General features: G+C 35.0%; 1 protein-coding gene across 1 annotated transcript in view; it reads left to right on the top strand.

Annotated features, from left to right (window-relative positions):
- ATRNL1 (attractin like 1) overlaps nucleotides 1-23,250 on the top strand; it is a 578,692-nt gene that overhangs the window by 123,090 nt on the left and 432,352 nt on the right. The window contains exon 8 of the mRNA XM_036736548.1: nucleotides 2,572-2,827. Within this exon, the coding sequence (XP_036592443.1) occupies nucleotides 2,572-2,827 (256 nt within the window). The remainder of the gene's footprint in view (nucleotides 1-2,571; nucleotides 2,828-23,250) is intronic.

The following is a 23,250-nucleotide window of genomic DNA, read 5'->3' as shown; positions in this document are numbered from 1 at the left end:
TATACACCAATTGTTCCATTTTCAGAAGGCCATCCTACAATCACACTGATATTAGGGTTGGTGGGAAGGAAGCCAGATTTATGATGACATCTACGTTTGGCATTGCCTCACCCTGGTGTTTACAGATGATTTCATAACTTGTCTTGCTGCTTAGAGTCAGTTCCCTCTTGTCTCTTTCCTTTATGTCTTTCCCTTCACCTCCAGGCAGTCTATTACCAATTCCTGCCAGCTGTTTTTTCCTTAGTGTTACTGGAATTAGTTGTCCTCAATATGTCCTGAAGGAGGGAATACTTACCTTAATGAGATAACAGATTCATTGAGTAAATGAAATATTAAAAGAACATCTCAGTGCTATTTTACTCCTTTTCTATTTTAATAGCTACTATCTTAGTTAAATTTTCATTACTTCTTTGCTAGGAGTTTCCTAGTTTATCTTTCTTAATTCCAGAACCTCTTAATTACACTTCATTTGACACAAAGTTGCTAAAATCATCTTGTTAAGCCATTCTTTTTATTCATGTCCTGCCTTTCTTTAATAACCTTGAATGGTTATTAGGTTAAATTCAAATTCATCATCATTGTAGTTTTTGAGGACATAGAGTCAGGAAAAACCAATATAAGTTCTACCCTTGTTGTTTAGCAATGACTGACCTTGGACAGGGGATGAAACCATTCTAAGGTTAAGTTGCCTCATCTGTAAAACTGGGAAATACTATTTCTACTTACAATGCAGGGTTTTGTTCAGAAAGCACTTTGCAAGTTGTAAAGGCAGCTAGGAGGGACAGTGAATAGAGTGCTGGGCCTGGAGTCAGGAAGACCTGAGTTCAAATGCAGCCTCAAATACTTACCAGTGGTGGGACTCTGAGCAAGTCACTTAAGCCCTGTTTACCTGAATTTCCTCAAATGTAAAGTGAGAATAATAATAGTACCTACTTTGGAGGGTTGTGGTGAGGATTAAATGAGATAATAATTATAAAGTGCTGAGCATAGTGCCTGGCATATAGTAGGTACCATGTGAATGCTTGTTCCCTTCTATCCCCCACCTCCTATAAAGTATTATACCAGAAATCTCCAGTAGTTTCATAATTCCTGCTGAATCAAGTTGAAACTCTTCTGCTTAGCATTCAAGGTACTCCCCAACCTGTTGCTAGGCTTCTTTTCAAGGCTTATCCCATATTTTTTCCACTCTAACTGTATACTGACAGTGGATTGTACTCTCCTCTGAAGATATGCCTTAGGCACTCATGCTTCTATGACTTTGCTCAGGTTGGTCATTATTCCTAGAATGCCCTCTTTCCCTTTCTTTGCATATTAAATTTCCTACCTATTCTCTAAAGTAAAAGTCAAAATATTATTTCTTCACAAAACCTTGAATGATTCCATTATCTATAATAACATTCCCCCTCAGACCTCATGTAGTACTTTATTTTTGAATTTCTTTATGTTATTGATTATACAATACTATGTTTTTAGCTATCCAAGTTGGTATTCTATCTCTCATTAAGAGGGTAAGCTTTTTGAAGGCAGAGACAGTATGTTACATAAACTGTGTCTCAATACCGAGCACAGCAGTCTGCATACAGCAGGTGCTTAATAAATGTTTGTTGTACTGTTTCATTGTTCATAAATTCTTTCTGAAAATTTCCATCTCTATTCAATTTTCTTTTATACCCATACACAGATCTTTTTTTTAAATAGTCATGTTCTGGTTCCATAAAGTGTTAGTTGTCTTATAGTTTATTTTCTATTCACTTTATAAAAAAAATCACTTTATGTTTCAATTTAAAAACCTTGTTACATTTAGATGTGTTTTAGGATAAGAGATATGGTTACCTTAATATCAAATTGCAGAGGTCTATAATACTTTGTGTCTCAGCTAAAGATATAAAATGCATCTAGATGCAATGCAAACATCAGAAAATAGCAAGGATGATTTCTGCAAATTAATTATGTTGATATGAGACTCGCTTTTCATTGGACAAAGGTGAGGTTCGGCACAGATTAGTGATATTTCCATACTTTGTAATTTCTTTTTTGCTCATTTTCCAGGAAGTTAGAGAAGATTTGAGCGTGAGGCATTTGAGCGTGAGAAGATTTGAGGCATTAGTGACGTATATTACAAAATGCTGATGAAGAGTGAAGAAATCTGTCTTTCCCATTTTGCTAACAAGTAGTTGAAGGTTTCTCTTATTACAGAGAGGGAGGTCAATGGCCAAATCAAAAGTTTTTGATGTAAATATGACTAGAGGTTCTGAAAAAATATGTAAGTCCTTGACAAGATAGGGCATTAGAGTCAAACAAACAGGCTTACCATGTACTTAGCAGAGTCAGGAATACTTTTCCACTCAATTATATTTTTTTTTTTAAAAATTGAAAAAAATAAAACTAAAAAACAAAAAGAATTATCTCTTTAAAAGATAAGTTTAAAAATCACTGTTTTTTTAGTGGTAGATACTGTTTTGTGCGTTTTATGGGTGATTACTAAATTTTCAAAAAAGTTAATACCTCAGTATTTATCTGTTTCTGAGAAAATAGTTATAACTTTTTCTTTTAATTTTTTTTAATTTACAGGAAAATATCTTCATGTATGGAGGCAAAATTGAAACAAATAATGGCAATGTCACAGATGAATTGTGGGTTTTCAACATACATAGTCAGTCATGGAGTACAAAAACCCCCACTGTCCTTGGACACGGTCAGCAGTATGCTGTGGAGGGACACTCAGCACATATTATGGAGCTGGATAGTAGAGATGTTGTCATGATCATAATTTTTGGATACTCGGCAGTATATGGTTATACGAGCAGCATACAGGAATACCATATCTGTGAGTTACTATTAATAATGTATTTAATGATATCCCTTTTCCCATCAATAATTGAGAATACTTTATCTTTCATAAAGTCTTGAAATGAATGCCGAGTGGTCTGAGATTAGGACCAAAAGCTAGGGACTGATAATTTCTTATTAGATATCTTTCTATTAGGCTTTATCATTTAATCCTTCTGTAAATATTCTCATCTACTTTTTGAGAAAAATGCCCCTTGAGAGACAGATTTTTTTCCTTCTTTCCTTCTTTTGTTTTAGTATCCCCAGAGCATAAATACCTGGCATTTAGTAGGTACTTAATAAATGTTGATTGATTGATTGTGTTCTCCATAGAAGTTAAATTTTCCAAGAAATTTGAATTAGATTTTAAAATGCTACCAGTAGGTGGTGCTATATCCTCAGGGTTTTAGAAGAGACAGCCTTTACTGTACACAAGGACTAGAAAATAACCTGAAATCTTTATGGTATATGTAGTGATTTCAGAATTCTTGTTTATATAATGTTTTATTTTTAACCTTTATCTTAATGACTCATTTGATAATAGTACATAGGATTTCATAGTCTGAAAGGACCTGCAAGGATTTTGTGTACACCTTGTATTTGATAGGCACCTCATAACCCTTTTTTTAACCATCACTAACCAGTCTCTTTGAAATGCACTTAAAGATATAAATATATGACCATGTCTAGATTTTTGTTGGAGTCATCTGTTGTTTTTCATGTCACTTTTCTTTCTCAGGAAGCTCAATACCTGACTCGTAGTCTTCTCAGGCTAGATCTCAGGAAAAAAATAAAATGGCCTATCTTGATCTGTAATGGGTTCTACCTCAATTTTCAAGCAGTGACTAGTTAACCAGTTGTCACTGATACTATAGAAGGCATTATTCATTAGTTTTGCTATGGATAGCTTCATTTAGCATAGCCATTCACAGTAGGTGATCATGCCAAAGATGTTAATACCCCAAATGCTTTGATTTGTGTTGTTTTGAACTCTCAAGCCCCCCTCCCCCATTTCTCTCTCCTCCAAAAATTCCTAAACTTATTCCCTCTCCTCACTGTAACTTCTGGCTTTTTACCTTTCTGCCACTCTTGCTCCAGCCTCATTTTCCTTAATCTTATAGTAAGCTAGTTCCCAAAAGTACAGATACCTTTGAAGCTTTTGTCTTGCCAACTGTAAATGCTGAGTTATCTTTTCATTGTGCCTTCTTCTCTCCTCCTGAGCTACTGACCATTGCTGGAGAAAGTCATAGAACCGTTGTGACTGAGTCCACTACATATTTATGTTATCAAGTCTCGAATGAGCCTTTATTACAGCACAGAAATTCTTTTCTGATTAATTCATTAACACACTTCCTGAAGTTGCTATTTGAGGCTTTCTAATCCTGTCCTTCAAGCCCCTAATTCCACCTTCAAACTCCTCTCTAGTTGCATACAGCCTTGTCTCCTATTTCAGTGATAAAATTGAAACTATTAAGATGTGCTTTCTTTCATCTCCTCTACTCTGAAACTGATCTTCCTTGTCAAGGCTAACTTTAATTTTTTGGTAGTATCCAATATGTTTCCAATAGGTAGTTGTTGGAATATATGTTGTGGAACGTTCTGGTTTAGAAAAAAATGTTATGAGCTTGACAAATATCAATAAACATGGCTATTTCCATATTCAAAGAAGAATAGAAAAAGGAATGCATATAAAATCATAAACCTCTGTGAAGTCTATCATGTTTTTTCAAAGTATATAACAAATCCAGAATGAGTTTCAAAGCTGTTTTGTGTCTCTCTGAACTTCTGTATTAAAAAAAGTTTCATCAATGCTATTTTCTTTTCTTTCTCTCTCTTTTTGACCATGTTAGCCCCTTGTAATTCCCACACCTAAGTACTTCTTTGTATAAAAACATAATCAAATATAACTGTCATATAGGCATAGTCGAACAAAATGAATGCACACACTGGCAATGCCTGAAAATTAATGTCTCATTCTACATTTCTAGTTTATCACCTCTCTGTCAAGAGAGGGGAAGCAGGATTCACCATTTGTGTTCTGGATTTGTAGTTGATTATTGCATTGCTTGGAGTTCTTAAGGCTTTCAAAATTGTTTTTCTTTGCAATGTTTTTATTATATAGATTGCACTCCTGATTCAGATAACTTTATTCTGGATCAGTTGATACAAGCCTTTCCAAGTTTCTCTTAAATTATGCCTTTCATCATTTTTTTTACAATCCAGCAGCATTCCATTGTATCAGTGTATCATATTTCTGCAGCCATTCCCCAGTTGATGAACACTGCCATGGTTTTAATTTCTTTGCTACAACAAAATGTGCTGCTATGAATATTTCTTCATATGTGGCTACTCTTTCTTTGATCTCTTTGCTAACTCTTCTATTTGTAATCTTTATCCCATTACCTTTTTCTCCTCCAGGAACTTGCTACATCCATCATTCCCTTTATCTTTAAATGTGTTATCTTTCCACTAACTGATTCCTTCTCCAGTGCTTACAGTGTTTCTTCATTTGACGATGTCATCCCCTACATATTCTCTCCTCCCTTCTATTGAAATGCTTCTAGCCTCATTGACTCTATTTCACTACTACGTTTCTGAGCTTCGTGCATTCCAGCTTCTGACCCTACCCCTTGGCTAAAAATTAAACAAAATCAATCGACAGCTTCCAGATCTAGTGGTGTGTACAACATTCAACATCAAAAGACATAAACTCTTGACTAATAAGAAGGAGGTACATTTTATCATCTTTTCCTCAGAAGTAATTTAGGCTATTCTGATTGTTTAGAATTCAGCATTGTTTTAGTGTTCTTTTTGTTTGCATTATTGTACTGATTAGGTATATTAGTCTTATTCTGGTTCTACTTATTTTATTCTACATCATTTAAGTTTTTCCATGTTTCTATGAATTCTTCACATGCATAATTTTTTATAGAACAATAATACTCAATTTACTTGAACCATAGTTCACTCTTATACAGCCAAGGAAAACCCATTTTATTTGTAGAGTTTTGCTTCCACAAAAATACTGCTATTAATATTTTGACACATATGGGGCATGTCTGTCTGTGTTTTACCTCTCTTGAGCATATGTTCAATAGTTGGACTGCTGGGTCAAAGACTATGAACAATTTAGTGACTTTTTTCTCACAACTGCAAATTGTTTTCCAGAAGAGCTATACAAATTCAGAGTTCTACCAATAATGTATTGATATACCCAACTTTCTGACATCCTACCAACATTGATTGTTTCTGTCTTTTGTAATCTTAACCCATTTGAAAGGTGTTAAGTGAGAATTGAAGTTGTCCAAAATTGGAAATTCTTGTTATTAATGCTTTAGGGCAAACTTTCATATGGTTACTGATAATTTGCAATTATTCTTTTAAAAACTGTTTATAGCCTTTGCCACTTATCTTTTGGACAGTTTCTTACAGAAATATTTAATAAAATGACTTTTCCCCACTGGACTGCTTTTCTTATTCTCACTGCATTGATTTTATTTTTGCGAAATTGTTTCCCTTTTAAGAATTCAAAATGCCTAATACTCTTTTATCATTACTTCTATATCTTGTTTAATTACAGGTTTTCCTTCTAGTCAAAATCAGTGGGATACCTCCTATCATTTTCCTCTTTTTTGATATGATGTTTTATTTTTAGGTTACCTATCCATATGAGGTCCATTGTGATATATATGTAAGAAGCTGATCTAAATTTATTTTTCTGCTAGATTGCTTTCTAATTTTCTTATAATTTCTTTTTGGATGGGAGATCTTCCTAGTAGTTTAAGACCTTAGGCTTCTGAAACACTGGATTACTGTGTTAGGTTATTTTTGCTTCTTCCTTACTTAATGTATTTTACCCATTGACTTTTCTAACTTTTAACCAGTACCAAATAATTTTGATGATGACTGCTTTAGAATATAGTTTTAAATCTGGAACTTCTATGCCCCTTCAAATGAGATAACATTTATGAAGCACTTAACACAGTGCCTGAAACATAGTTGGCATTTAATGAATGGTTTTTCTCTTCTTTCATTCCCACTTAAGTTTTTCTCTTTAAATTATAGAATTCTTATTAATTCAGATAAATCTTGTTATTGTTTTGTCAGGTTCTATAAAGTGTACTCCTGGAAATCTCCCTACTTTAATCTATCCTCCATGAAGTTGATAAAAATTATTTTTCTCAGCCGCAGACCTACCCATGTCATTTCCCTACTGAATAAACTACGGTGGTTCTCTATTGAGAACTCTAAAACATGAATGGCTTAGTTTTTGAAGTCTTTCACAACCTGTTCTCAACCTTTCTTTTAGCATCATTGTACTTTCTTACACTGTGCAGTCCAGACAAATTGATCTTCTCATTGTTCCTCAGAAGAGACATTCCACCTCTGCTCTTAAAGCCTTTGCGTAGGGCCATCCCCCATCCTCATCTTTAGTTCATGTCATAGAATCCTGCTGTTCCATCAAGATGCACCTAAAGTAGCACCTTCTACACAAACCCTTTCCTGACTCCTCCACCTTCCATGTATGTGTGTGTGTGTGTGTGTGTGTGTGTATATGTATGTATGTATATATATATGTATGTGTATATATATATATATATATATTACATAGTGCTCCTCCTTTATTGTATATTCAACTGCTTTGCATTTAGGCATGGTAGACACTTAATCATTGATTGATATTGATAGGTATTGATTGATAGATTGGCTCAATTTCAATGGCAAATTATTTATATACTTTTTATATTTTGTTTTAAGAATTCCAGACTTTCTTGTTGCTATTTTATCATCTTGGTGGGGGGAAGGAGAGGAATAAGATAAATTTATTGCCTCTATCATTCACTGCTTTTTTTAAAAATCAATCTCTTATATAGTTTGTTCTTTTTTTTTTTGGCAGGGCAATTGGGATTAAGTGACTTGCCCAAAGTCACACAGCTAGCACATGTGTCAAATGTCTGAGGCCAGATTTGAACTCAGGTCCTCCTGACTCCAGGGCTGGTGCTCTACTCACTGCACCACCTAGCTGCTCCCAATCTCTTATATAGTATTGAATTTCTTAGTTCTTTTGCTAATTTTTCTCATTTCACTATGAACTGCCTATCTCTTGGGGGATGGACTTATTTTTCTTCCCTTGGGTCCTTTCTCTTCTTTTCCCAGTAGAGTGGTCTCTGCACAATTAAATTATTTCTCTCACCCATGGCTCTTGTGTTTTCTTTTGTTTAGGCTTTCAAAGTTAGTTAGCCTCTTTGAGTTCAGAGGTGCAAGAACATGCACAGTTGGATTCCTGCTGTGTGGAAACTTCATGGATAAGAAAAGATTGTAACTGGTTTATAGCTCCATTTCCCTTAGACACAGAAGCTCATTTGAATTGCTGATTGCTTCTCCCCACCCTTTACCATGCACAGTTGATCTCCCTTTCCATACTTTGGCTGGGCAGAATCAATTCTGTACCTGATATAGGATATGATTGGGGAGGGTGACAGTTGGAGTAGACCAAGTTAGAACCTTGAGGGACCAGTATAAAATCTACTGTTGTCAAGGCTTGAAGCTTGAGCCTGTTGCTTTATTCTCACTAGCTCTTTGGCTTGCAGTCTGGTTGGGTTAGGTATGACTAGATTGAGTGGGTACACTGGGCAGTTAGCAAACAAGAATTTACTAACTGTTTATTATGGGCCAGGTACTTTGCTAAGTTCTCGGGATGTAAAGAGAGACATTCTAATAGAGGAGATATTTTAAAAAGTGTATAGACAAGACATGTGTAATATAAATTAAAGGCAGTCTTAGAGGAAAGGCACTAGATTTTTTGGGGAGAAGAGTGACTTGGAAAATACTCCTGTAAAAGGTGGGATGTGAGCTGAGTCATGTGGGAAGCTAGGAAACCAGGAGGTAGAAGAGAGGAGGGAGAGCATTCCAGCCATTGGGATAGTCATTGATGAAGTCCAGAGTCATGAGATAAAGTGACATATGTGAGGAACTTCATAAAGGCCAGTGCCATTGTATTGGAGAGTATTAGATGGGAATATAAAATATAAGAAGACAGGGAATATAGGAAGGGGCCAGGTTATAAATGGCTTTAAAAACCAGAGAGCTTTATATTTGAGCCTGGTGGTAATAGGGAACCATTGGAATGAGCAGAGACATGGTAAGACTTTTTGCTTTAGGAAGATCAATTTGACAGCTGAGTAGATGATGGATTGGAGTGGTGAAAGACTTGAGGAAGGGAGACCAGCCAAAATGCTATTACAATAGTCCAGGTATGAGTTTCTGTATTACAGTGGCAAATGTATAAGTGGCAAGCAGGAAAAATATATGAAAGATGTTGTAAAAGTAGAAACAAAGATTTGGCAACATATTGAATGTAATAAGAATGAAGTGTGTAGGATGACACCAAGGTTGGGAGCTTGGGTGACTGGGAAGTTTATTGTGCTTTCAACAATAAATAGGTGAGCTTAGAAGAAGAGAGGGTTTAATCAGAAAGATAGGAGTTCTTTTTTGGATGTGTAGAGTTTTAGATGTTTACAGGATGTTGGGTTCAAGATGTCTGAGAGGCAATTGTTGATGAGAGACTGGAGCTCAGGAGAAAGATGATAAAAAGATACATAGATTTTTTCATAGAAATGATTATTGAACATATGAGAACTGATGAGATCACCCAATATAATAGTGTAGAGAGAGAAGAGAGCCAAGGACAGACTCTTGGGGAACACCTCCAGTTTGTGGGCATGCTCAGGGTGAAAATCCAACAAAGGCCATTGAGAAGTAATCATACAGATAGGAGAACTAGGATAAGAGAGTATCACAAGCCATGGAAAGGTCAAAAAGGATTTATTTTTACTTCTGTTGTTCTTTCAGAAGGCTGTACCTTACATTTAGGTGTTTTGTTTTTCCTTCTTACTGAAGTTTTCTTGTTATTTTAAGGTTTCAGGGTGAATAAATTATGTCAAAAGCAACTATTCTACCATATTGCTTACCTTGTGACTCTTGGTTAAATTTAATCTTATTAGAATCAACTTATAATTTTACTCTGTTGAGATTGTTTTATATCTCAAGTTACTTAATATTTCTGGCCTTAGTTTCTTCTTCTGTAAAAGGCTGGGATTGGGCTAGATGACCTTTGAGACCACTTCTAGTTCTAAATTCCATGGTTCTATCAGCCTGTGATTTATCACCCAGTAAATTGACTCTTTCCTTTAACTTTGTGTCATATGCAAATTTGATAAAAATGTCATTTATCTATTCATTAAAGTAATTGATGAAGATGTTGACTAGAACAAGGTCAAGCATAGAGCCATTTAGTAGTCCATTAAACAGCTTTCTCTGACTTAATTTTGATTCATGAATCACTGCTTTCATGATCTGGATAAGAGCTTTAGAACTAGAAGGGACTTTAATGGCTATCTAGTCCAACCCCCCTCATTTTAGAGATAAGAAAACTGAGGCATGGGAAGTTAAATGATTTGACCAGGGCCACATAGCTAGTATGAGATTTGAACCAAATTCTCCTTGACTTCAAGTCCACCACCCTATCTACCATGCTATGCTGCCTCACAAATGGTTATTGAATCTTCAGTTACTGAATCTACCTGCTGTGCTATTATCTAATTTTGATCTTTATGCATTACCCAGAAAGATATCCTTAGAGACGTGGTCATATATCTTGCTAAAATGTTCTATCTAGCATTTTTCTGATCTGGTAGTTTAGTAATACCATAAAAAGGAAATAGGTACTTTGATACAAGTTTTTCCTAACTAACCTATTTTTGATGAATATATGTTTTAAAATGAGTGATTGTTGTTTCCTATTTATGTGGGACAAGTTATTTTTAAAATTAATTGCCTAGATTTTATCATATATCATATCAATATGATGCCATATACCATGTCATTTCTATACTTAACACATACTTTTCAATCACCTTGGTATATTATGGAATCACAGTTTGGCTAAAGAGCTGTAACCCTTGTTCTCTTTTTAATTTAAATTAAATTAAAATTTTTAAGCATTCTTTTTTTAAATTTCAAGTTCTAAATTCTCTCCTTCCTTCCAGTTACTCTCCCACCCATTGTGAATGTAAGCAATATGGTACCTATTATACATGTGACATCATGCAAAGCATATTTCTATATTAGCAATGCTGCAGAAAAACAAAACAAAACAAAAACTCCAAGTTCAGCACTCTTTCCACTGCATCATCTTATCTCCTTTGGTAATTTCCCAGGACAAGTGTGAAAACAGATATAGGAAAAAAGGGGAATTAGATAGTAAATTTCTTTGAGGTTTGCTACTTAGATTTCATGAGAGTTGCTTTTTAGGTTCAAAACATGTATGTACCTGCTGTTCCAAGAAATATGTTTTAAAGCTCATAGTTTTGAGAGTATTTTTAGGGTGAAATAAAGAATGTTTGCTACTAATATGAATTTCTTTAATGTAGGAAAAACAGATACTTACTATCCCTCTGAGAGGCAATGTAGGGTAGTGGATAGAGAGCTTGTCTGAGAGTCATGAAGGACTGGGTTCAAATCCTGCCTCTGTTGCATATTGGAATTGTTTGGATAAGTCATTTAACCTGCTAATATTGTGGTCAACTGTAAAATTGTAAGCTGCAGAACAAGTACTAGCCTTCATTAGTAAAAGAAATTTTGTCATTGAGAATTTCCTGTATTAATGGCATGTTGGTGAAACAAGATGGTATTTTACATATGCATGTAAGGGACATGCTTACATTAGGCACCTTATCCCTCACTTGTTCATGAGTGAGCCTATCAGCTTAAAAAATGATCTCATGGGGAAAGTATGAGGCAGGATAGCAAACACCCACAAAGAAACCAGTGGTGTAAGACGGTCAGTGGAGATAGGGAAAGAGAAAAGGATGAGCCATCCTGAGCCTTGTGTTTAGAGCTCAGGTGACTGCGGGACAATATTCCCTGCTGCTTAAAATTGAAAGAGACGTTATTTAAGAGAGATTCTTTACAGGTGCTATCCTTTAGCACTCTAAAACCAATCTATCAGTTTAAATTGTGCCCCCCTGAAAGTTTGGGATGCCTGGGGATTGGTTAGAATTGTGACCAATTGCTTACTTTGTGGGGATGGCAATATTCAGACATCTGGGTAACACATTAGCTGTCTTATTCTCTTCCTTTGTTATTTACTTCGCACCCCCTCCCCAACCTAACAAACTCCCTATTATCTCTAGAACCAAATATAAACTCTTCTTTTTGACATTTTGAAATTCTCATAACTTGCTATTCTTCAAATTTGGCACACCAGTTCCTGTCTCCAGGCCTTTGCAATGATTGTCTCTCATTCCATAAATGAATTCATACTTCACCTTGACCTTTTGGAATCCCTGTTTTCCAAGACTTGGTTCTAGGGCCACATCCTGCTGGTATTCCTCAAAAGCTGCTATTATCTTTTGCTCAGAGTTACCCATGTATCTCTTTGGTATGTATGACTCACAAGCCCTTATCTAGAGTTCTCTCCACTACCATCCCTTAACTAGACATTATTTTTCCAGTATCCATGACCCAGTACCATCAGGTAGCTTGACAAAGATATATTTATTGAGAAAATATAGCAAGGACTAAAGTACAAAATCCCCATTAACCTGGAAGTAAACTCTGCCTTCTCTGTACCAAGTCTATACCGGGAGAGAGCAGACTCAAAGTGGTTACTATAAAGTATACCTTCTCCCCCTGTTTGGGGATGGTTTCTTTATGGCCCTTCTTCCAAGAAATCCCTGCCAAATTTACTGTTTGGTGTGGTATAGACAGTGACAAGTTACTTAAGCAGGTTGTTCCTCAAAGTTCCTTACCAGGTCCAACTGCTGTGGCTACCAGAAGGTTCTGATACCAGTTCTATTTCTGATGGCTCTCTGATCTTTCAAAGCTCATAAGGTTGCAACCGGGTATGTTCTGTTTCCTAAAACTCATTCACATAAGATCAAGAAGGAATGACTACAGAAAACAACAGAGACAGAAGAACCAAGTATTCAGTGAAATACAGCAGATGGGTAAGAAACAAGCCCAATGCCCCTTCTCACCCTGACCCCCAGGGGTGCACAATAATTCTTCTTCCTTGAAAGTCACCACAGAAGAAAGGCAAAGTTCCTTCATTAGAACCTTTTGTATGCAGATTTGATTCCTTCTCTGTAGCCCACAAGAAACAAGTAGAAGATACCTGTGCATGTTCTTATATAGGAAGAAGGCCTCCTCCACTACGAATGCTTGGAAACAGGCTTGATGAGCTTCCATCGATATCAGAGAGGACATATTGTACATGTTTTAAGAACTGGGCCCTCATTGGCCAGAACCCTCCTCCTTATATGTATATAGGTTTATACATAGGCATGCATATGTGTATAGGTACATATGCACACTCAAACACGCACCCCTTTATATGCTATATGTAGTTATATATAGATATAGATAGATGTGTGCATGCACATTTTATTTCCCTCATTAGAATGTAAGTTATTCTTGAGCAATGTTTTGTTTTGGTCTTTGTATCCCCAGTGCCCATCACAATTCCTGGCAAACAAGAACTTGATAAATGCTTATTGATAGATTGGTTACTTTGTTTCTTATCTTGATTGCACTTTTCGTTGGCTTTATGTGTCTCTAGTGAGTTTATCAATAATGTAAGTGTCAGGTACTGACTTGTGAATTGTGGATTTGAATAATTACTATTCAAAATAGCCTCCTGAATCTGCTTAAGTATTAGTCCTAGATTTATGGGTGCATGTTGGAAGGAAGGTATGTATAGGGTATACATATAATGATACAGCTATAATAATTGTCATAACACTTGACAGGGCAGAGAAAAATCTCTTTTTTTTAAAGTTTACCATGTGATAATAAAAGAGGGAAAATATTACAGAAGGAATAGTGAACAACTAACAGAAGATAAAAAGTTGGATGAATTTAAAGTCAATATAATTATAAATAAATTAGTATGTTTAATTTACAGTTAATTGTTGTCCTCTGATAAAATTGATAACATAGCTTGATTTTTTAAAAAAAATCACTCATAATTTCATCACCATTTATAGGAATTTCATCATGATTTCTGTGTGACATGAAAGATTAAACTTGTACTTTATTACTTAATGTGAAAAACTGCTGGACAGAATTGCAAAACATGTTTTCCTAAGACTTAGTTGGTAGGACTAGCAGCCAAGTTTTGGAAATAGATCAGAAAATATTCTTTGATAAATGCAGTATTTTTAGATCCTGATACACTAATAGGAAAGAAAACTCTCTGGAAATATTGGAAGTGTCTATAGCTGTGCACAAAACAGGACTTTAAAAAAGTATCTGGAGAAAATCAGATCAATGGTTTGTGATTGTTTAATAATCATTTCCTCTAAAACAGCCAGTGGTTTGACTGAATTCATCCATTATTCTCATTTTACTGTTCATTTCTCACTGACCTCATCTGCTATTTCTTTGGAGGGAGAGAAGAGGCTATTTGGATATGAGGTACCTTACAGATGAGGCTCTTGCAAAGTCAGTCAAATCAATTGGAAGCTCAAAATGGGAACTGCTCTTTGTCTCTCTTTAGATAGAAAAAAAATAATTAATTCTACAGCTAATTCCCTTATAAATGACAGCAAAAGAAGGGGTGACATTTTTAAAAGAGGTAAAGTTTGTGGATTGGATATACTTTCTCCTCATGACCTCCGCATTACTCATGCTCATGCTTTGGGGATGATTTCATCCTGCCAATGATGTCTCCACCTCATTGACAATCAGGCTTTTGCAATGGGAATTTCCTACTAGCTTGCTGTAGAACCCTGGGAGATTAGAGTAACCCTAGTAGCTGTCCAGAAAAATAGTGGTGTTCACACAAAGAGGAGTCCTGGATATGACTGGAGGAGTTATAATGTCCCTTGATGTGATAGATGGCCAGACAGTGATTAAACTCTTCCTTATAAGGACCTTTGTGTATGGCTTTAAATCAAAGGTTAGGCAAGGTGACTGATGGTCAACTTTGGGAGTATTAGTGAAATTTTATTGGGAAATCTGGAACCAATGCAGTAATGATTCTTTTGACCCACCAAAATTGTGGATATCTCTGAAAAGCTGTTGTATCTGGTTAGTTTCCTATACCTCTTATTGGCTTTTTCCATTCCATCTGGTTGTTCAGAGCTAACCAGATCTTTGAGAGAGTTTTTGAATTATTGTCCCTAGGATGATGACTAGGTATCTCTGAGGTTTGGACTGTTTTAGCTTCAAGACTGTTGATTGGGGGAACCAGATGCTATATTCCCAAATCACTGTGGTTTAGAAAGTGGCCTGGCAAAAATCAGCATTCAGATTATCTTAACAGGGGTCCCTCAATGGCTTATAACAATATCGCATTTTCTTTTGAGAGAATTGGGGTAAGTTCACTAAGGGAAGGAGTATTTGTTAAGGTGGAGGTGGGTGAAACACATTCCCCTATTTGGGTTTCATTTATAATACTGATAGTAATTATAATAGCAAGAATTTATATAGCATATTAAAGTTTATAAAATCTTTTACAAATATCATCTCACAATTTTACCAAAGAGGAAACTGAAGCAGACAGGGGATAAGTGATTTTTCAGGGTCACATAGCTAGTAAGTGTCTGAGGCCAAATTTAAACTTAGGTCTTCCTGATTCCAGGCCCAGCATTCTATTCACTGTGTCACATGGTTTCCTTTTTTGTGGTTACTGATCAGCAATTGTATATTGTAGACATAGGGCCTTGCCTCTAAAGTGTTGGTTATTTTTACAGTGATCTGATCACATATATACTAAATAGCATGGCTAGGGTTCAAACTCAGATCCTCAGATTCCAAACTTAATGGTCTTTCCATTCATATAATTATATTAGTGCCAAATGTGTCATATAATCATAGAATTTTTGCTAAAGAAGTGACTTTAGATATAATTTATCCCAGCTCTCTAATTTTACAGATGGTCCAAGGACCAAACAAGTTAATTTCTTTGTATGAGATGACATGGGGTGTGACTTGCAGAATTGTGATCTGAGCCATCCTGCTTCTTTTACTCCAGATCCATACCCTTTTCCTGCACAATGCTGTCTCCCTCTCTCATCTGAAACAACTAAACAAATGAGGTCTTTCAAATATCTTATTCTTTTGCCATAAAGTCTCTGTTATATTTTCTGGGTACAAGCCTAATACCAAGAGGAAAATAACAACTTAGAACAAAGTTGGGTTAGACAAAAAATTTCATATTACTCATTCTTTCAATTGAAAATATGTCAAAAGCTCTTAAGCTGCCAAAGCTCTTACAATAAAACTGAACATTTATAAATTGAAATTTTCCAAAGTACATTCCTTGTTGATAATTTGTGCTAATGAACATATCATATGTCATAAATGAGATAATATATGTAAAGTGCTTTGCAAACATTAAAGTGCCATATAAAAGTGAACTATTATTATCATCATATCTTTTCTAGCATTGCAAATTAAATATTTAAAAATAAATGAGGAAGGCAAGTGAACAATTCTATAAATGGACATGATATTTAGATAATGTTCTCCAGTGAAAAATCTGCCTCTACACCAACAATAGGGCCTGATTTTTTTGTTCTCACACATTCTCTAATAATAAACATTTACCATTCTGAATTATGAATTTCAAAATAGTCAGAATTCAAGCTGAATAAATAAGTCACTAAGTGCTGAAGAATAAAAAGAGAATAATAAATTTTGTGTTAGAATCCTATAAAACCAAGCTTGTTAATTTTATTGTTAAAGGGAAAAAAGATTCTTGTTTCACTTAATTTAAAAGAATTATTTCTATACTGATTAGATTGTTTATTACTTGTAACATAATTGAAATTTATGATATGCATATCTTTAGTATGTTGGTTTTGCCTTGAGAGTATTAGTTAATAAGTAGTTTTAAGTATTTTATAAGAAACTTTGACAAGTTTATTAGCTATGTTATTTATGTATATGTTATTTATATATGTATATATCTGTATCTATAGATGCACATACACAGATATATACAATAGCATATGTACATGCATATATGGTATATGTACGTATGTACCCGTAAGTATACGTATGTGTGTATATACATGTATACACATACATATGTCTGCAGGTACACACATAGATATACATATATGTTCTGAAGAAAACTGTTTTTAGTCGTGACATTTTAAATGCAATGGCATCTCTTAGATAGCTCTCAGTTAAAAATCTGGGGCCTGTTGGACCCATGACTATACAGTTATTTCATTATAGTTTGGCTTATTTTTTAAAAATCACCAAACTCTTTTCTTTCAGAAATGATTTTTTAAAAGCATGTTAAAATTCAAAATAGGCTTGTTCTATTTATTTATAAGTGTTCTTTTAACACTACAATTTGTACTTTAATATTGAAACATAAAATAAACAATTTATACTGCTTTTTAAATGCAACTTGAAAAGTTATTAAAGAAAAACTAGATTCAGAAATTAGAAAAAATAATCTTGAGGTCAGTATAGTGATGTTATAGGTGAAAGACCTTGGATTTCTTCATCATTGCTTCAGTGCATCTTGGAAGTGCACTTTAGTATACTCTCTAGGAGTGGTCCAGTACCTTTGTTTTATCTTATACTGTTTAACTTTTCTTGGATAACATAACTTGGATAAAGAAATAAATGACAGCCTTATCAGACTTGTAGATGACACAAATCTGGAAAGGCTGGTTAACATATTAGATGATAGAATCAAAATCTAAAAAGATCTTGATAGTTTAAAATGTTGGGCTGAATGTAATTATGTAAAATTTAATGATGATAAATATATAACACGAGTTCAAAGACTCTTTTGCACGGTTACATGATGGAGTGGGGTAGCTAGGTAGTATCTTGTCTGAGAAGGGTGTAAGGATTTCATTTAGTTTTGGCATCATATTTTAGGGAAGACCTTGATAACCTGAAGAGAATATAAAAGAGGGTAACCAAGATGATGAAGAGAATTAAGATCATGCCACATGGATTGATTAAAGGTCCTGATGGGGTTTGGAAAGGAGAAGATAAAATTAAGGAAGAACATGATAGTTTTTCAAATATTTGAAGGACCATTGTGTGGAAGGACAATTACATTTGCTGTGCTTGGCCCATAAGGCAGACTTGGAAAAAAGGGGTGGAAGATGCAGAGAGAGGTTTCATTTAAATATAAGGAAAGATTGCCTCATAATTAGAACTATTTGAAAAGGTATTCTGAGGAAAGAGGGAGTTCTCCCTTATTGGAGGCCAGGTGATATTACAGAAAGAATTTTTAACTTGGATTAGATGGTCCCTTAAAATCTGAGATTCTATGAAATCGTTATATGTTATTTTTAATTGGATGTTAGAGATTACATCATTTACAAGTTGCTTGTGGCACATGGAGTAAGATGGAAATCAGAAGGCAGTCATAATCATAAATGTAGAACTAGAAGGGACATTACATATCTTCTAGTCCAACTCCCTCATTTTGCAGATGAGAGAAATGACGCCCCGAGAGGTTTAGTGATTTGTCTAAGAAGTGGCAGAACCAAGATTTGAGGAATAATAGAACTAAAAAAAATTAATAGAAAGGATTGAGTAAAAATGAGTTTCAAGTATTATAAAACCCCTTTTAGAAAGAATAAAAATATCCTTAATTCTTTTCCCTTAATATTTATCTTATTTAAAATGTGGCTTGATTATGATTGTGATATTGAAGCAGAAACTATTTTATGTTTATAAGAAGATGCTTATATAAAAGAGCTTTCATTCTGAAAAGCACTCTAGAATAAAAGTATACAAAACAATGTGGGCAAATACAGTTAAAAGACACTGTCAGAAGAATTAAGTTCCTTGCTAAAAGTAGTACTTTAGGGAATGATCATTAGTAAAGTAGGGCCATTTTGAATGTAAGTAATGGGGTCATTTATCATCTTAGTTATAAGGGGAATGGTTATCTCCATAGGGAGGTTATTTTTCCTTTCTAATGTTAGCGTTATGTATTATGTTGTGGTGCTACAAAAAGTTAACTTTTCTTGACTGATTTTAATAGTATAGAGTTAGACCAGTGGTGGGGAACCTGTGGCTTCAAGGCCACATGTGGCCTTCAGGATCCTTGGGTGTAACCTTTTGATTGAGTCCAAGTTTTACCAAACAAATCCTTTTATTAAGGGAATTTGTTCTGTGAAGTTTGGATTCAGTCAAAGGGCTGCACTTGAGGACCTAGAGGGCCACAGGCAGTCTTGAGGCCATAGGTTCCCCACCCCTGAGTTAGACACTTTCAAATGTATATTGGATTAAAATGGTACTTGCTCCATTTGTCTGTCAAGAATGCTACCCCCAATGAGAACTATTTTAAGTTTTAAGAAAGTTTGATGAAGCAAAATGATTTCATATTAAGATATAAAATCTATGAAATTAATAACTAAGGGAATGATATTGAAAAGAAAGCTAATCAGAAATAGGCTAGGGTAATTATCAATTTTTTAATATCAGAATTTCACTCTGAATTGATGGTGGTGATCTGCAAAATGGAGCAGTTTTAAAAAATCCCCTGAAATTAATAGTTCCCCAATTTTATCAATGTTACTTTTAGGTAAAAGAGGCTGCTGATAGACCAAGATTGTTTGACTCACAGAGAGAGAGAGAACTCATAATTTTACTTAATTATCTGTGACTACTATTTTTTAAAAGCTAAAATACTCATCTAAATAACTACTTTTTGATGATTTTCATTGAATTAGCAAATACCAATAAAACCTTTTTAGTTTAGGTACTAAATACTTTAAAGTTTCATTGTTCTGTGATATAATCAATGTGGGTTCATATTCCAATTTTTGCATGTGTCCTCCTGTTTGATTCTTCTCCATGTCCTTTTATAAATTCCCTTTTGGGAGAGGGGGACATGAATGGTGGTTTACCCAATTTGCTAGATGCATAGATATCAGAGTAGCAGGCAGTTCATTGGTCATCACTTGTTCTTAATCATACTTTTTAAAATAATATATTTTATTGCATATCTCCTGCACAAAACTGTTGACACGTTAGAGTCTTCTCATGTCCACCATACATCCTCCATTGCACTTATCTTCAACTTTAATTCCTTAGAAACTATGATATTCCATGCATTTAAACTGTATAGCGTATCAGGAGAATTTTTGTTATTATTCTATCTGTGATTTCTTCTGTATAAGAAGTTTCCAGTGAAGAATTTCCTTTACTTGTCCAGATTACAGTCTTAGAAAGATCTTGGGAACTGTGAGGTTAAGTGACTTAGTCCAGGTCATACAGGCAGTATTTGTCTCAGGCAGGCTTCAACCTAGGAATTCCTGACTTAAAGGCCAGTTCTCTATCCCTTATATCATCACATTGTCACTCCATGAGAATATAATTGGTAAAAAGATGAGCCTTTAATTCGGGGAGAAGCTTAGTACCGTTAAAAGCACCGTCACTTTGCCAAATGCAGTTTAGCCCACTTACTGACTGCAATTTGATTCTGCTCAATTCCTTCTTATATATCTGCAGTATCTATCCAAGATGTGTACTGATGCACCATGTCCATGGGCTTTCCATTAATGGCATATACTTATGTGGACAGTAGATTTTTATCCACTTCATTTTTCTTGTAGAGATAGTTTAAACTCTGGAGTTATTTGCAGTGTTCTGGGGCTTTATGCAGTCAACACAATAATGTCCTCAAGTGGGATCATCTATAAAGGACTTCACCATCTTTAAGGAACCCTTCTTCCATTTGGAGTCTGCACTGGATCGCTTCTATGACAGTGACATGTATATATTTGATGAGTATCTCTCTATTTTATGCTTTGCTTATATTTACAGTCAGAGGGTAGTTAAACAGTGTGAGAAAAATGATTATTTCTCTCATATTACAAACTAATTATTGAATTAGGACTAATCTCCCCCCCCCCCCCCCACTTCTTCATTCAGAAATCAACCCCTATAGGCTATTTAGACAGCCTTTGAAATGCGTGGCTGATAAGGAAGTGAAATCTTGGGCAAAACTTACCCAACTGGGAACACTTAGATCTGATCAAAAAGTAAAGAAATTCTCCTTTAGGTAAATTGGTGAATAGGAATTCACCAGGAATTCACCTACCCATTGTGTTTTAGTCAGGTTTGAGTAGAAGTGGATTGCCCCTTTTGTCTAGATTACCCTAGATGGGTTGATATGGATATAGATAACTCTCTTTGTCCAAGACTGAGTGATCAGCCCCTCATTAGAATAGGTTTACCTCTGATTAATTGTTAACCAATCAGAGTTGACTGCTGCCTGTGGGGAACACCCACTCTTCCAAGGGCATATGAGCATTGAGAGACCTGCATGAGTGGTCTTTGGTATTTGAGAGCACCACTGACCCCTTTTATTAATTATCTGCTAGCAATAATTAATAAAATGATTAAATACCCAGAAACTACGTCTCTTGAATTTTTATATATCACAGGTGCTACATATGGGAATCTACATGATGTAGTAGGTAAAATGCTAAATCTGGAATCAGGTAAGCCTATATCAAAAGCCTGACGCCATATAATTACATGTCTTAAGACGTTAGCAAATCCCTTAACCTCTCTCAGCCTCAGTTTTATTATATGAACAGTGGTTGTTATAGTACTTGTAATACCTCAGATCACTCATAATCATGAGACAATACATGTAAAGTGTTTTATAATTCTCAAAGCACTATTTAAAAATCAGTTGTTATATTTACCACTGTTATTATTATATGTTGTTATCTATTTAAAAGTTAGTCCTTAGAAAGCAAATCCAGCCTGCCATTGATACCATATTTGAAGTCTTTCTAGTATCATAAAGTCATTCAGGTCTTATGCTTTACCCACATAGTCTTTATGAATCCAGGGTATTTGCCATGATAAGGTACTGGGGTAGACTTCATAAGTTTAAAAAAAACACATGTAAATATATTGAACCCTCAATAGGCATATTTTTTTTATTATGCCTATGTTGAATTCTCAGAAGTAATAGCCATATAAACCACTATCCTTTCTTATTCAATTCAATTAAACAAATATTAATTGCCTACTATATGCAATGTTCTGTCCTAGGCTCTGGCAATACAGCCCTCCTTTTATATTCTACTGAGAGGATACAGTATATACACAGAGAAATAAATACATGTGATTTTGAAGAGATCGATAGAAATCTTTAACAAATGAGGCAGAGGGATAACGAAAAAGCTGTACCCAGACAAAATGATTATATCTCTTAAAGAATTTATCATATAAGAAGAGAAAAATGACAATTACTAGTAAATATCAGTGAGAGAAAAGTGCATAATAGGTATATAATTAGTGATTGCTGACAGTTCCTGTTATATCATAGAGTTAATGGAAGCTTATGCTAAGAATTTAGCATCCAGAATAATAGAAGGAAGGTTCTTGAGTCCTTGGCAAAGGAAAATGAAATATGTAGCTGTCATTAGGTAGATTTTATTTTTGTAGATATGGGGTTATAAGCTCATAGATTTAAAAATGGAAGGGACCTTGTAGGCCCTCCATTTTACAGATGAAGAAAAGGAAGTCCAAAGGTATTACATTATTTGCTCAAGGCCACACAGGAAATGACAGAGGCAGGGTTTTATTCTAGATCTTGTGGTTACAAAACTAGTCAGTTGACAAGTGTTTTCTTCATGTATGTTCAGTCATTCAGTTGTATCTGACTCTTTCTGATCCTGTGGACTATAGCACACCAATACTGTCCATGGGCTTTTCTTGGCAAAGATACTGGAGTGGTTTATCATTTCCTTCTCCGGTAGATTAAGGTAAACAGAGGTTAAGTGACTTGCACAGGGTCACACAGCTAGTGTCTGAGACCACATTTGAACTCAGGTCTTCATGACCCCAGGCCCATAACTCTATCCACTGAGTCATCTAGCTGTATCACCCACGGGCATTTATTAAGAGCCTACTATGCACTAGGCACTGTAATAAACAAAGGATATACCAATATGAACAAAAAGAAAAGACTATTCCTGCCCTCAGTTGTTTACATTCTGTGGGGGGAAAACATAAAAACTGGGAGCTGAAAAGCACTGAGGTGTGAGTGTGTAGAGGTAGGATGAGTTATTTTCACTAGTGGCTGAATTCAGAGAATGATGATAAGTAGTTTTGGATTCTTTGCAAAAATAGAAGAAAGGGCCTTTAGGAACTCTTTCTAGTGTAGTGGGTTGCCTTTAAAATGTACTTTTTTTTTTACCATCACCCTATGAAGCATGTTGCAAAATGTTATTATTTTCATTTTACAAATGCAGAAATGAGACATGAGAGGTTTAGTGACTTGCTCAGGTTCACACAGGTAGGAAATATTAGAGCCAGAATTCAAATTTAGAGTTTTGCTTTGGAATCCAGCATTTGTCCACTACATAATAGTGTTTCTTTTTGTTTTCTTTTTGTCTTGCTTGT

This window comes from Trichosurus vulpecula, chromosome 8, assembly GCF_011100635.1.
Source record: "Trichosurus vulpecula isolate mTriVul1 chromosome 8, mTriVul1.pri, whole genome shotgun sequence".
Lineage (NCBI taxonomy): Eukaryota > Metazoa > Chordata > Mammalia > Diprotodontia > Phalangeridae > Trichosurus > Trichosurus vulpecula.
This window is presented reverse-complemented; position numbering and strand designations above follow the sequence as displayed.